Source organism: Ambystoma mexicanum, chromosome 3q (assembly GCF_040938575.1).
Source record: "Ambystoma mexicanum isolate Mex_15411 chromosome 3q, UKY_AmexF1_1, whole genome shotgun sequence".
Classification (NCBI taxonomy): Eukaryota; Metazoa; Chordata; class Amphibia; order Caudata; family Ambystomatidae; genus Ambystoma; species Ambystoma mexicanum.
Genome location: NC_090926.1, coordinates 400,020,131 through 400,034,830, shown reverse-complemented (window position 1 = coordinate 400,034,830; position 14,700 = coordinate 400,020,131). Strand labels below are relative to the sequence as shown.

Sequence of the window (14,700 nt, the reverse complement as noted above, 5' to 3'; positions counted from 1 at the left end):
ACATACAAGATCTTAAGAAGAAAAATATATTAAAATAAATATAATGTTTCCCAACAGACATCCATCTTACAGTAGTCAGTACTATAACTATTTGTTAGTCGATATCATCCAGACTGTCAACACTAACGAAATTTGTTTTCCTAACGACAAATTCATCCAAAATATATCATCTCTTAGTGAATCTAAACCATAAACAAAATGACTGTCACAAGAAATATATGTTATATGTACTTAAGGTAGATAAAACACCCCAAAGAAAACCTAACTCCACGGTTTGGGGTTTACCATCAATATTTATACAAAAGGGAGAACAGGTGCATATGTGAAGAATGTTAATTATGATCCATAACCATTGGTCCTGAAAAAATGGACTTAGTACACAATACATTCTTATAAATTTGATCATTTTAATTCTCCAAAATCAATAAAACACTACTAAAAAACTTGTTTAAAAACACATACAATATAACCCAAGATTTTAACCCACATGGTGGGTATAGCAACAACCTAATGGGATAAATTACATCAGAATTAACAACATGTACATTTCAACAAACACATAACAATTACAATGCCGCCCTCTGTACTTAAACAGAGTGTCGATTCACAAACAACCATATCCCGACATGTTTCAGTTCTTTATAGCTTCTCAATGCTTGAACTTTCTTCACATAAGTTCTTCACCACCATGTAACCCCGGGTAGAGAGCACGGCAATCCCAAATGAGGCCACTGTAGTGATACACAAAATTGCAAATTTGCCAATCAGGGCTTTAGATGACAGCATTAGCCGCTGAAAGCCAATAGTTTATTCAAAGTATGTGCCAAAAATGCTGACAGTAGTCTGTTGTAGCACTTCCATTACGCAGTAGTGAGCTAAAAGGAATATGCAGGCCTAGTAGGAGTGGTAGGTCACATTATGCATTGTAGTAGACAGGCAGGGTGAAGGCCCCAGTTCTGTAGCTAATAGACATTATTGGAGTGTTTGGAACATTATGGCACCTATATAGCGCTTAGATAGCCAATCTTAAGCGCTATGAACACTAAACTATGAGTGCATGCCCTTGCTCACATAGGGTTAATTCATCTCGACTTCTCTTAGAATATTCTGCCTTTCTAACTGTAGCCCTGCATGGTTTCGTAAACTAATCTTTCTCTGGCAAGGCACTGATAAGACATTCCTGAGCTTTCGCGCAGATGGGCTCCAAGCAGGTAGGGGCACAGAAAAGGAGCACAGTGGAAATTCACAGAGTTGGGTTTTTCCATGAGCACGCCTATATTTTGCACAGGGAAAGTTCTGGAACTGTGCGTCATGGACTGACAGCACAAGATTATAAAAATGCATGCCCACATGACTCAGGTGGGAGATCGATCTGTGGACTTGGTTCGAGCAAAATCGAGTGTCCGGAACCTGCTGCTCTGTCGGCGCCCTGCAGCGCTGTCCTCTGAGCGGGGCTTGCAACAGCTAGCTTATGAGGACCAGGGTCTCCCAGTGCTGATTGAAGGGGCGTAAGACTGTGTTTCTCTATGTTTCTCTAAGTTCTATGTTTCTCTATATTTTGCATTTCTCTAAGTTTTGTGTTTTGTAATCTTCTCTAACTTGAATCCCAAGATGTTGCTAAAAATTCACTGTTTAGAATAAATGCTAAAACTTTTTGAAGGTGTCATTTGTCACTAGCATGAGTTCACTGCTCGGCACAATAGAACCTGTATTTTGGGCTGAATTGGGTAATTTTTGCTCTCAAGGGCTGGTCCCGAGGAAGATTTTCCCAATATCAAGACAGCCACCTGCACAGAACAAAACCAACACCTCCATATAAGACAGTGAGCTACGTTCTCAATGTAACACACAAAACCTCTAGGCTACACCAATGCGTTGGCTAGAGGACTAGGCCCAGTTCCTAAATAGGCCTGCCCTAAACAAGTTACCACTACTATACCTCTAAGTGTAGCTTTAGTAGTGCAAATGTCGATGTCAAAATCTTCAGACTTCTTCAATCAAGTCTATATTATTATATGGGTTCTCAAGGTACCCCTTCTAATTCCAAGGTCTGTATAAGTGACAAAAATTATAAACAGGAGACATAAATACAACAGTGTCCTCAATACCACGGTATAGTATCAGAACAACGGCGTCTACACCTTATAACCCAACGGTTCCCAATGTGTCTGGTGACTACGCGCAAGTCGCATAGTATACCAAATAGCTAACACCTAATGGCTCGGTCAACACATGTGTGTCAAATGACCACACACACACCCTCTAGTGTGTCAAATAGCTGTACTCTGACAAAAAACACTCACGTCTTCACCTTATAGCCCAAAAATAGATCACCCTAAATGTATCCACATCCAATGTATACACACACCATGCAAAGTACTATGATGCTTAAACCAAAATACCTGCAACAAACAGGCTTCACAGATGTTCGCTTAGGAAATGCTTTAATGTAGATACCGAAGTATCACATGTGAGTAGTCTTTCACGTACAACTCTGCAAAAACAAGTGAACCAATGTATCAATGTTTTAAACAGACCAGTAAACATTGTATCAAACGCTATGACTGGAAATCCAGTGTGTTTAGAAACAAGTAAACCGGCGTACCAGTACATGTCTTAGAACGAAGCGGTAGATATTACACTAAACGCTGCGGCTGGAAAAGAACAGCGTATTAATACAATTTTTGAAAAAAGATTACATTGAACGCTGTGACTGACGGTGCTGCATATAGAGAACAAATGCGGCAGCGTATCAATGCGTATTTCAATAAACGCTTTGGCTGGAGGTCCAGAATATTAAATACCTGATCAAACGGAACTTCAAAAGCTCTCTTGTGGCCACGGCATGTACGGGCAACTTCGTTCTGCCACCACGCTGTGGATTAAACCTAGTGTAGAAACAAAAAATGGACTTGCAACGCCCAAGAGCAGTAATGGAGCTCAAAGAAGGACTCGCCCACAACAGTGGCCTCGTAAACTACAGGAAGTGGATACATCGAGCGTGAAACACACCCTAATCTAAATGGCATATTGAAACAAATACCCGGTGCAGTAAATGTACACCATGACAACACAAATAAAAGATAAGATTACACAGTGGTGAAAAACAACTAAAAGGACAATGTCCCATAATCAACACGAAATGGCATCACAACCCTCAATTAGTTTAATGAAAGCCATGTCCAAATGCTTGCACAATTTTGGCGTTGTAAATTAAAACATTACAAAAGAACATTAGATGACAGGGAATCATGAATTAAAATTGGCATACATATAGACAAAGTCTTACATACATAAAAGCACAGCAGGCTTAGATGTCATGTGCCTGAAGACCATTTACAAGTTCATTTACAGAAATGCAATTCAAATTAAGCCCGTCATTGCAGTGAGGTAGTTAGAAAACAGCAAATATAGAAACCACATAACTCAGATTGACATGTTGCCACTCAACCTCCTCGTTAAGTCCTCCAATATGACTCTGGCACTTAAAAATCATTTTCTGTTCAAAATTTAAAAGTCTGCGATCTATTTCTTGTTTGGTAGTACCATTAATTTTTTGGAGAATGACCCATCTGAAATCTTCATGTGTGTGTTTCATTTCTATAAAGTGTTTCACCATGGGAGCAGCAATCACTTTATTTTTAATGCAGCTCCGATGTTCTATCATTCGTGTTCTGCATTTCCTATTAGTTTTTCCGATATATTTCAGCTCACAGGGACATGTGATCAGATACACCACATTTTCAGAATTGCAATTAGTCATTTCGTTCAACACCCAAGTGCACGATTGATTCAACTTAATTTGTTTGATCTCTTCCGTATATTCACACATCAAGTAATTGCCGCATGGGAAGTGACCTTTTACAGTGGCTAGGCCCCATAAGGTAGTTTGTCTGGGTGCTGATGGCTGTTTTACTGTTATGTCATTCCTAATGAGCCGTTTCTTATATTTTCGCTCTTTCTGAATGCTATAAGAGGAGGTGGAGTGACTTCATCTCGGTACACCTTTTTCCAAGCTTTCTTGATGATACCCTTTATCTTGTAGGACAGATTAGAAAAAGTATTCACAAACACAATACCAGTTTTTCTGTTTTTGTTTTCTCTCTCCTTCTTTTCCAATAAAGACTCACGATTATTATTGAAGGCCCTTTTGGATGATTGTTTTACTAGTCTGGCTGGATACCTACCCCTTACTCAACAATGTGTCTGAAAGCTTTGTTGCACTTTCACTATAGTCCTCATTTCGACTGCTATTCCTCTTGAGCCTAAGAAATTGGCCAAAAGGGAGGTTGTTTAATGTGATTGGCATGGTGACTATTATAATGCAAAAGTGCATTCTTATCCGTTGCTTTCCTATAAGGTTTGACTTTTAACACGCCATTAAAGTGATGCCCCTGTCATGAGAATCCGCCTGAAGCCCAAAGCCAAATGTAACTCCTGGTATGACTCGGATCTCGTCACCCTAAAACGCAAGTGCAGGGTGGCAGAGAGGAAATGGCGTGCTTCATGTTCATCCTCTGACAAACTGGCCTGCCGCCTGCTCCAAAGGCAATACCGTCTCTCCGTTCTCACCAAGAAGAGAGCCCTTATCCAAGCCTGCATCTCTGCGGCATCTAACAACTCGGCCAAACTCTTTAAAATATGCAAGGAGCTTGCCAACCCTGCTGCAGTCTCTACCTCTCCTGTCCCCTCCCAGGCCCTCTGCACTGCACTGGCCTCTCACTTCATCTCTAAAACTCAGGACATCCTGTCCACATTCTCCTCCCTCCCTCTCTTCCCGGCTCTTCCTCTGGCCCTTCTGCAGCCACCCCGCCTCCCTCCTTCTCTGCCTTTCCCCTTTTTTCTGCTGACGAGGTTTCCAGACAAGTCCGATCTATGAAAGTCTCGTCTAAACAGGTTCACCCCTGTTCCTCCAAAACTATCAAGGACCACATTGACTCCCTGGCTCCCGCCCTGGCTGACTTTTGCAACCACTCCTTCGCCTCTGGAGTCTTCCCATCCCCCCCTCAAGCACTCCCTTGTGCACCCTCTTCTCAAGAAACCCTCTTCCGACCCCTCCTGCCTGGCTAACTATCGCCCAATCTCCATCACTCCCTTCCTGGGCAAGCTCCTGGAGAAACTGGCCATCTCCCAGCTTATCCTCCATGCTGAATCTGTTGGTAGTCTTCATGACCATCAATCTGGCTTCAGAGCGGCCAGAAGCACGGAAACTGCTCTCCTGAACATCCGTGAGGACCTGCTCTTGAACCTCGACTCCAACACTCTGTGTGTTCTCATTCTGCTCGATCTCTCTTCTGCCTTTGACACTGTCAACCATGCCATCCTGCTCAACCGTCTCCGTGATAATCTGGGTATCACTGGTCAGGCTCTGGCGTGACTGACCTCTTTCCTTTCCAATCGACCCTCCCAGGTCAAACTTGGGTCCTTCCTCTCTGACATCTTTTTCTCCACCTGTGGTGTTCCCCAGGGATCCAATCTCCCTCCCTGGCTGTTCAACCAGTATCTGGCACTCCTTGCCCACCGCATCGCCGGCCTCTGCCCCAACTTTCAGTGCTATGCGGACGATACCCAGCTCATTTTCAGGCTACCCTCGGCCTCCTCCTCTCCTTCCCTCATCTCTGACTGTCTGTCTGCTATCCAGGAATGGTGTGCCGCCAATGACCTCTGCCTTAATGCCAGTAAGACTGAGATTCTACTCATCGGCACACCCACTCCCACCTTCCCTGCAGCTCTCTGGCCAGCCTCTCTTGGCCCTCTTCCTGCAAGGCAAAAAACCTCGGGGGTCATCTTCGACTCGACACTCTCCTTCTCTCCTCATATATCTGACGTCTCTAAGAAGTCACACTACCAGCTGCACCTCCTCAGAGGTATTCTTCCCTTCCTCTCCTTCCCCCCAGAAGCTCAGTCTCCCGAGCCCTAGTTCTCTCGAAGCTGGACTACTGTAACAGCCTCTATCTAAATCTGCCTGCCTCCACTCTCCGCCCTCTGCAACTCATCCAGAACAGAACTGCGAGACTTGTCCTTGGCCTCAAGCCCAGGGACCGTATGTCTCCAGGACTGAAATCTCTACATTGGCTCCCAGTGGCTGCAAGGATTAAGTTCAAAACCCTCTGCATTGTCCACAAGGCCTTCGGGGGCCTGGGGCCTAAATACCTTCAACTCTCTCTTCCTAAATATCTTCCTTCCCGAGCCCTTCGCTCATCCGTCTCCAACTCCCTCAGGGTCAGCCGCTTCTCGAAGCAACGAGCTGGGGGTAGATCTCTCTCCGTGGCAGGGGCCTCCCTCTGGAACAGCCTTCCTGCCTCCCTGAAACTTGAGGAGAACCATCTCCGGTTCCGGAAGCACCTCAAAACCTTCCTCTTTGCTTCTGCTTTCTCTCTACCTCTCCCCTGCTAAATTCTTCACTGAAACTGGGCCACCCTCACCGACCTCGGTCCTGGGCCCAGCCACTCTCCACTTGCACTGCCTCCCTGGCAACCCCTGCACTGCGGGACTGTCTCTGTATCCCTATAGCCCCTCATTCCCAGCACTTGTCTGCGCTTACCTTGCACTTGCCACCAGCTGGCCCTATTTATTTATTTTTTATTCTACTTACTTTGTACGGCACTTCCCCCTCCCCTTCCCCTTGCACTTTTTCCCTTCCCCCTACCCCTGCACTTGCGCGGTCTGAATGTCACCTGGCCTAGTAGGATCGTTGTCTGTCTTCCCCTTGTTTCCCCCCTCCCTGCCTCGTCGCGCCTTGAAACACTTGTGTATAGGTGCGTTACAAATGCCATATCATATCATAGATTGTAATGTCCAAGAAATTAATTTCCTGTTCACTTATTTCTCGTGTAAATTTTAAGAAAGGATTACATGTATTTAGCCAATCCACAAAAGAAACCGCCTTCTCTTTCGTACCGCGCCATAACACAAAGATGTCATCTATGTAGCGTAGCCACTTTACAAGGTTGGATTTAAAAGGATTAGCATCCGTGTAAATAGATACCTTCTCAAAATACTCGACATACAAATTTGCCAGATTCGGTGCCATGGCCGCCCCCATTGCAGTGCCCTCTGTTTATAGAACACACCCTGAAATTGAAAAAAAATTCTTGGTGAGCGCAAATTCTGCACACCACAAAATGAAACCATTACTAACTGGATGGCCATCTTCTCTTCCATTCAAGATCTCTTCAATAACAGCCAAGGTAGCTCTCTGTGGAAAGACGGTATACAGGGATTGAATATACAGACTGATCAAAAATGTTTCTCCAGGGACAAAAGGAAGGTTCTCTATCTTGTTAATAGCATCCATAGTGTCTCTTAAGTAACTATCCATTTGGACAAATGGTCTTAGGTAAAAATCCACAAACTTGGATAGAGGTTCCAAAATAGAACTGACTCCAGATACTATTGGTCTTCCAGGAGTGTTAGTTCAACCTTTATGGACTTTTGGCAAAATATAAAACACAGGCACCCTTCCCTGATCTCGAATGAGATAATCATGTTCTTGTTTGCTGATCATCTCTAACTCAAAAGCTTTGGAAACCTTCGATCTTATAACTTCCATGAGGTCTGGATCATTAGGAATACGACAATAACTTCTTTTATCGCTCAAAATCCTCAAACACTCTTTCACACAGTCTGAGCTTTAAGTAAAACATAGATTTGCTCTGAAGAAAAAGACCAGAGGAATTTAGTTTATAAACAAAGTATCAAAAAGGGTTTATTGTGCCGAATACAGCATTTTAACAAACAAATTAATTGTGATTTAATCAACTCTTTGAAAAATTATTTACATTGCAGGAGAGTTAAGAACATCATAATTCATACAAATCAACAAATGACAATTATACATTCATCGTCCACACACAGCCATCGTACATACACATTCTATACAATTATCATATCCGACAAAAATACATTTATGATAAAGCCTGTTAAAAATCATAGCTGACAGAAGTTATCGTATATGTATTGTTGTCGGATATGATAATTGTATAGAATGTGTATGTACGATGGCTGTGTGTGGACGAATGAATGTATGATTGATTGTCATTTGTATGAATTATGATGTTCCTAACTCTCCTGCAATGTAAATAATTTTTTAAAGTGTTGATTAAATCACGATTGATTTGTTTGTTAAAATGATGTATCAGGCATAATAAACCATTTTTGATACTTTGTTTATAAACTAAATTGCTCTGGTCTTTTTCTACTGAGCCAATTAGTGATACCAATACCCTAGCCCAAAGTGAAGGGTCTCCTGCGTCTTTCAGAGATACATACAATTAAGTAAAAGATAACACTCAACCGAATGTTGAAGATTCTGAATATTGAGAATCTTTACAAACTCAAAAGAGGGGTTTATCTCGAGGGAACTTTGCCTTAAACCCATAACAACTGATTTGTTGGCAATAAATTAAGACAGTCTCAAAGATTCTTGGATAAGCTACCTTTGGAAATTTAAGACAATACAAGGGAATCTCCCGATATCTTGAAAACACCCTCTTATATTCTGCCATCCTTGATTCAGCACAAAAAAGATTTTAATTCCTTGTCTGATCCCACAGATTAATCCTATGATACAACGTTTTCCTAAAAAATGTAATACCATATTCAGATTCATTAAAATCAACATATTTTAAACCAAACTCCAACCTTATTGCACAAACCGGCGGAGAGGATGGTAAATCCAAGAAAAATCTCAATAAGTAACCTTCCAGTTTACTTAACCAGTTTCACTTTGAAACCAGCACAATTTCTACTCAGGTCACAATGGGCAATATTTTAGATGTATATGCAAATAATAAAAGGTGTCCATGAAAATTCACCATACTCCGTGTTCAATTTATTTTCATCTTCATTAGAAGCATGTGTATTTTATTCCTCAAACGAACGTTAGGAAAAATCAATGGAATGGCTACTGAACATGTTAAAACATAAGTAAATAAATTTAAAATGATTGAAACAGTCTTGAAGATGAAGAGTGCATTGAGTGAAAAGGAATAACGGTAATAGTTGTGTGACGGCTCCATTTTTCTTTCAATGAAACTCAAGAAGAGGGATGTATGCAAAATGTTGGGATAAATGTGTGGAGATGATGTAATATGGTTAAAGGTTTATGTGGTTGTGGCGTCTTTGCTTTCTTCCCTTTTTAAAACATTTTTTAAAAATTAAACAAATTATTGTACTACTGTGATAGGTTGTCCTGCCCATGTTCAAACCCACATGCATGATTTTGATATGTTCCAGATTTAATTATAAAGAATGTTCAGCGAAATTGGTGCTCACCACAGCCATGCATCATTTTAAGCCAATTTGCAGTCTATCTAAAATAATGACAGCATAAGTGAACGGGATAAGGAAACTCTTCCTAATTTTGGGGGATAACTTGCCACCTTTCAAAGTAAATCGGACAGATACAAGTTAAAACAGACAGGGTGCAAAAATACATTGTTACTGCAAGCCCTTTCATGTTGCAATTGGAACAGAATATTCTCCCTGCATACAAACACACATGGTGTCTACATGCAATAACATGTGAAGCTTTAAGTAAACCCTGGGGGATATTCCGATTCTTTGATTTCTACCACAGGTGATCCCTATCAATAGTATCAAACGCAGATCTCTTATCTAAATAAGCAACATATAAAGTTGTGTTTTATAAAAACCCAATATTTTAAACAGTTCAAACTAAAACCGCAAATCTGTGTACCTAAGCCTTTCCTAAAAGCCTGGTGTCTAAAATGTAAAAAAATGAATGTGCATTGACCCAATTCTGAAGCCTTGTTAAAAAAAAAATTAAAAAAAAAAAAAAAAAAAAAAAAAAAAAAAAAAAAAAATCGCATGATGAAAGAAAATTCCATGAATAGCTAGGAGTTGTATCGGATAGTAGTTTGTTGGTAAATCTCGCCCGCCCATTCTTAATCGTAGGAATAATAAGGGATCGAGTCCACAAAGGGGGGGGGGGGAGAGTAGATTTAATACCATTCTCAAATAAATAAGCAAAAACACACGCCCACACTTCCAGATGTCCTATAAATACCCCAGTCATAAGCCAATTTTAGAAATGTTGTCGTAATAAGCATTTCTCAGTAGCTCTTTCCGGCACATTCAATTCAGTCCTTCAGTTTTAGTCAGGCCTTGTAAGTCTCTAAGAAATAGCCAAAAAGTGCACGAATATAATTATCGAATTTGGGGTTTTCTTTTCCAAAACACCCATACCTATGGTCCAAAGTAGACAAATATTCTATTGCTTGTTTCAATGTATAAGTAAATGTTAGAGGGCAAGTTAATAGGGAGGGCTTATTATTACAGATTTCAATATTCAAATTCTCTAATAAACTATGACTAAACTGCAATATGTTGGTATGAGAGCCACTTACTCTGTTCTTGGCAACATTCACCTTTATATTACCAGAATAAAACGTTTCTCCTTTAATCAGTGTGTCAAAGTTTAACATTAATCAAAGCTATTTATTATCACTAAACTTGGTATACAGCAAAGACAATCCACCTACCAAATTAAAAATAGGTACAGAAACAAAAGCATAACCTAAGGTGTAATGGATGTTTAGAAGAAGCTGCAGTGTGCCCTCTTGTTCTACCATGCAGCATAACGAGGTCCCATGCATCAAATAAGTCCCCCCAAAGAGAAACATCTTCATTAATCTTTTAGGGAAATAAACACAGCTTAAAAGGGAAAGGTCTACCAGCAGTGAGTTGTTGTGATTCCAAACTTATTACATCTGGACACCTCGCATTTAAGTCTCCTAAAACGATAGCATTAAAAGATCAAGTACCACTAAACCATTCCTCTAGGGTTCAGTGGTGGACTGGGAACCAAAAGAGGCCCTGGAAATAATGTTCAAGGTGGCCCGATATTACATATTTTCAGCACGTTTAACCCTTTTCCTATGAGAACATTTGGAAATAAAATAGTTTACCACACGAAAGAGGCCCAGGGTGCAGAGGACTATCGGGAAATATCCAGAGTTCCCTACAGGCAAGTCCACCCCAGTTAGGGTTTGGAATAAAAGTGATTCTCGCACTAATTGACTTAACTTCCGGTTTAATGGACTATACATGCTTATTAAAAGCCAACTTACTTTATACCTGGCCACCGTAACAAATCCTTAGCTTTAAATGGAAATACTGTGCTGATAAGGAGTACTTTAAAGAAATTATCGATCCTCCAGGAGCCGACCCCTCACACTTTTAGTAGCAGGGCTTCAATAACATGTGTATACGTCAATGTCCGGACTACTTGTCAATCAGACTTCCTGAAGACTGGCACTCATTGCGGATTTGCCAGTAACCCGCTGGTAATTCCGGCAGGTTACTGGCAAACCCGCCTTACCGTAACCGACACCCGATATCACGTATTACCAGGATATTAGGGGTGCCATCAACGGCGGTAAGTTCCCATTCCATGGAGTGTCAATAGTCTCCATGGAATTGGTTTACCGCAATCATGGCACCTGTAGTGCCAGTGATTGCAGCAATTATTTGCCGGTAGGGGCAGGTCAGGCCTGCCGCTGGATCAGAGCAGCTACTGGCAAACTCGGAGTGTGCCTGTCCAGTAAAAAATGCTTACCTGCATTTTTTTACCGGCCCGGCACATTCGTAATGAGTCCCAGAATGCTGTAGCCCCTTGAATGATTAGCGAATTGGCCATTCTTAATAAAACTATTAATTCTTCTCGAATTCCATGAAATATTACCCAATTTTTCTAAACCTGTATAGCTCTATGAGAAGTTTTTCTGGTTGAGACACCCGTTACCCACAATAAATAATGCCCACATCAATTGGCTGCTGCAGGTAACCACACATGCCTCGCACAACAATATATTATTTTCTGCATCGCGTAAACTGGTCTCTGTTTTGTCCCATCATCATTCCCTCTTGTTTTTATTTAGTCTAGACCATTTTTGCTAATTCACATGAACGGGTCAATATTCCCTTCTGTGGTATTTTCCCTTGTCCCGTAGGTGAGCACCCAAGTATTCTGCCTCTTAAACTTTCTATGCCTTTTCCTTCTGCGTTAGGAACCTGAGGCCAGTCTAGATGATGCGTAGCCATGTTCCTTTTTCTCTTCGTTGCATACTGTATAATAAATGAGAACGTATATTGCCTGGAATCTCAGTTCTGCACAGTCCAGCTGGGAAGAAGGGGTGTGTCCTTTTGTTTCAGTTCAATGCAGCCCGATGGGCTGAACAAATACTTTACGGTTATTCTGCTTCTTCCAATACAGTCAGTGAGGCTAGGTTACACCATTAATGGTGTCCAATACAAAGTGCCATTTTGTCAAAAACACTTTCTTACGATGGTGCAGATTCTATTTTGTATGGACAAAAGTATGTCGCCTGGTGCTCCTGTGCTGTTGGTCCACTAGGCTTTGACCTACAATTGCATTATTGTAGCTCTGCTGCAATCGCATACCAATTGATTTGACATCAGGATATATATTGGACATCAGATATTGTAATTTTGCAGAATGGAACAAAAGCAACATTCATTTTCAGTGACGTTGTTTGGGTAGCGCTGCGCTTTGACCAGTAGGAGAGGAACTCTTTACTGTGCAATGTTAGGCTCTGGCAAGTTATACTAGGCCAGAGAGCAAAATCCATGCATGCAAATTACAGTCACTTGTCCAAGGCCGCCATTTACCTACCCACTAATACCTCAAAGAAACGCCAACTGCAGAACCGCTCAGACTTACATCGATCATAAACCAACACAACTCAGCACACTCTTTAGAAGTAGCTACAAAGGCAACCTTACACCACATCACAACTGCACCATTGCCATGCTGATGGGTACCAATACAAACGTGCAGGCTGTCTTTAAATCCTATCAGCTTGTCGGTAATGTGACAGGCCCATTGCTCTTCACAATGCACCATTTGCTGCGAATTTGACACGGGTTTTCTCAAACATATCTTTTGGGTGGACTGTAAGGAGGGCCCATGCAAGTAGATTTGCTTGCACCAGTCCCCACCAACACTCTGAAGGTAGTAACTTCCCATCTAGCTAAAAGGATTGGCCCCAACCCACATGAGCCTGCTAAGGCAGAAAAGCTGTAGAGAGAAAACGAAAAAGTAGAGAGGGTAATGTTTTTACGGTATGCGAATGACACTTAACAATTGCTTCCCTGAAGTTGGACATATCCCTGAGACGGGAATTAAACATGTGGAGTTATTTATGCACATCTGGCAATACTGTCTCGCCCGTTTTGCCCGATACGCCGTCGCCTTGTATTATCTGACAAGTCCACGTTAGTCCATTATTACCTGTCACTGTCATGGGGGAAAGGAAGAACTGACACGCTGTCAGTTATTCCTTTCCCCCAAGACAGCACATGCACCCCTCCCGTCTCCACCTGCTCCCTCTCCCCAACTCATCAGTTTCCTGCGAAATTACTTGCCATTCCTCCGGTGTTACCTGTGAGCCCCTGCCCCTTCCCGTGCCCTCTCCTCCGCTGCAGAATGAAGAAGGGGTTCGCTCGCTCCGTCACCCACAGCGCGTTCGCCAAGAGCACCTCCTCCGGGGGCAGGAACATCCCGAGTGGCAGGGGGGGGGGGGGGCGGTGTGGGCCTGTGGGGTGATAGTTGTAGGTGCAAGGGGTGACAAGAATGGCATGCGAAGAAGAAACAGTTCGGAGTCCTTACTAGAGCTACGGGGTGGGGGCAGGGAGGAAGGATGAGGTCCGGGACAATTAATCACTCAATCCGGGGGTGTTGAGTCAAGGAGCGGAGAGCTGACAAGACTGCCGAAGCAGGTACTCCAGGAAGGATACGAACGCCCCGCGAGCCTGGCGGCACTGCTTGCCGGCTTGGATATCCCGCCGCTTCCTGATGCAGGGGCACGGCTGCCCTCCTCACTCTAGGGCGGTGACTGACCGCGGCCTTCGGGCCTGAAACACAAAACAGTGGCGGATAGATGGAGACAGCGCCCTCTGGTGTTCCCGGAAAGTATAGCGACGGGGCGGTCCTGTTACTGACACTCCGCGGGTGCTAAACATAAACAAAGCTCGGTATATTTTACACCACAGCCCGTGCTGCAGCATGCTATTGTCATCCGAATGACACATAACATCACACAAACATTGTCAAAGCAGATACATTATGATATCTAAATACAAGTTTTTGTACTACATTTCCAGGCAGTCTTGCGTGACGCTGCATTTTTTATGTGTCTTGTCTCGTGTGTTATAATTCGGAAAGAAGTATGTATTTGCTGCTCTGTTGTTTTCGGTATTGCATCACTGATCACGAGGCAGATATTTGCCTCCTACTGCATTTTCTCAAGAAGTCATAATTTGCCTTATAGGTTGTGGGAAAAAAAAGAGCTCCCGACTCAGATATCTTTGTCACTACATTCAACAAAAAAAAGTAAAGGTAATAATGACTTGCGCAAAAGTAAAGCCTAGGAACATTGCATATGTTAAGAGACAAATACTCATATGCTGCACTTAAAATCCATCCAGCATAGCTGAACGCTTAACTCACCCTTTTTAATAATGAAATAGTTGATTGTTGATTGTATTGTCTGGTTTTTGTTGCAATGGATGTGGATTTGTATCCAGATATTATATTTTATTGATTGTCTGTTTTGTGAACCGTGCTTCATTTTGCTGTTTTGTTAATATTGAAATAAGGCTTTAATGTGTGAGTTAGGTTGAGATGTATCGAATGCGTGTACCTTAACAATGGGA

The 14,700-nt window shown here is 42.2% G+C and overlaps 1 protein-coding gene across 3 annotated transcripts in view; it reads right to left on the bottom strand.

The window, feature by feature from the left end:
* Nucleotides 1-13,964, bottom strand: part of LOC138582632 (TBC1 domain family member 9B-like) — a 1,499,720-nt gene extending 1,485,756 nt beyond the window's left edge. Inside the window, exon 1 of one of the 3 annotated variants that reach the window (XM_069654093.1) lies at nt 13,428-13,964. In XM_069654093.1, coding sequence (XP_069510194.1) covers nt 13,428-13,545 — 118 coding nt within the window. In that variant the 5' untranslated portion in view covers nt 13,546-13,964. The remainder of the gene's footprint in view (nt 1-13,427) is intronic. The other 2 variants (XM_069654091.1, XM_069654092.1) reach the window with 2 other exon arrangements.
* Nucleotides 13,965-14,700: the final 736 nt, after the last annotated feature.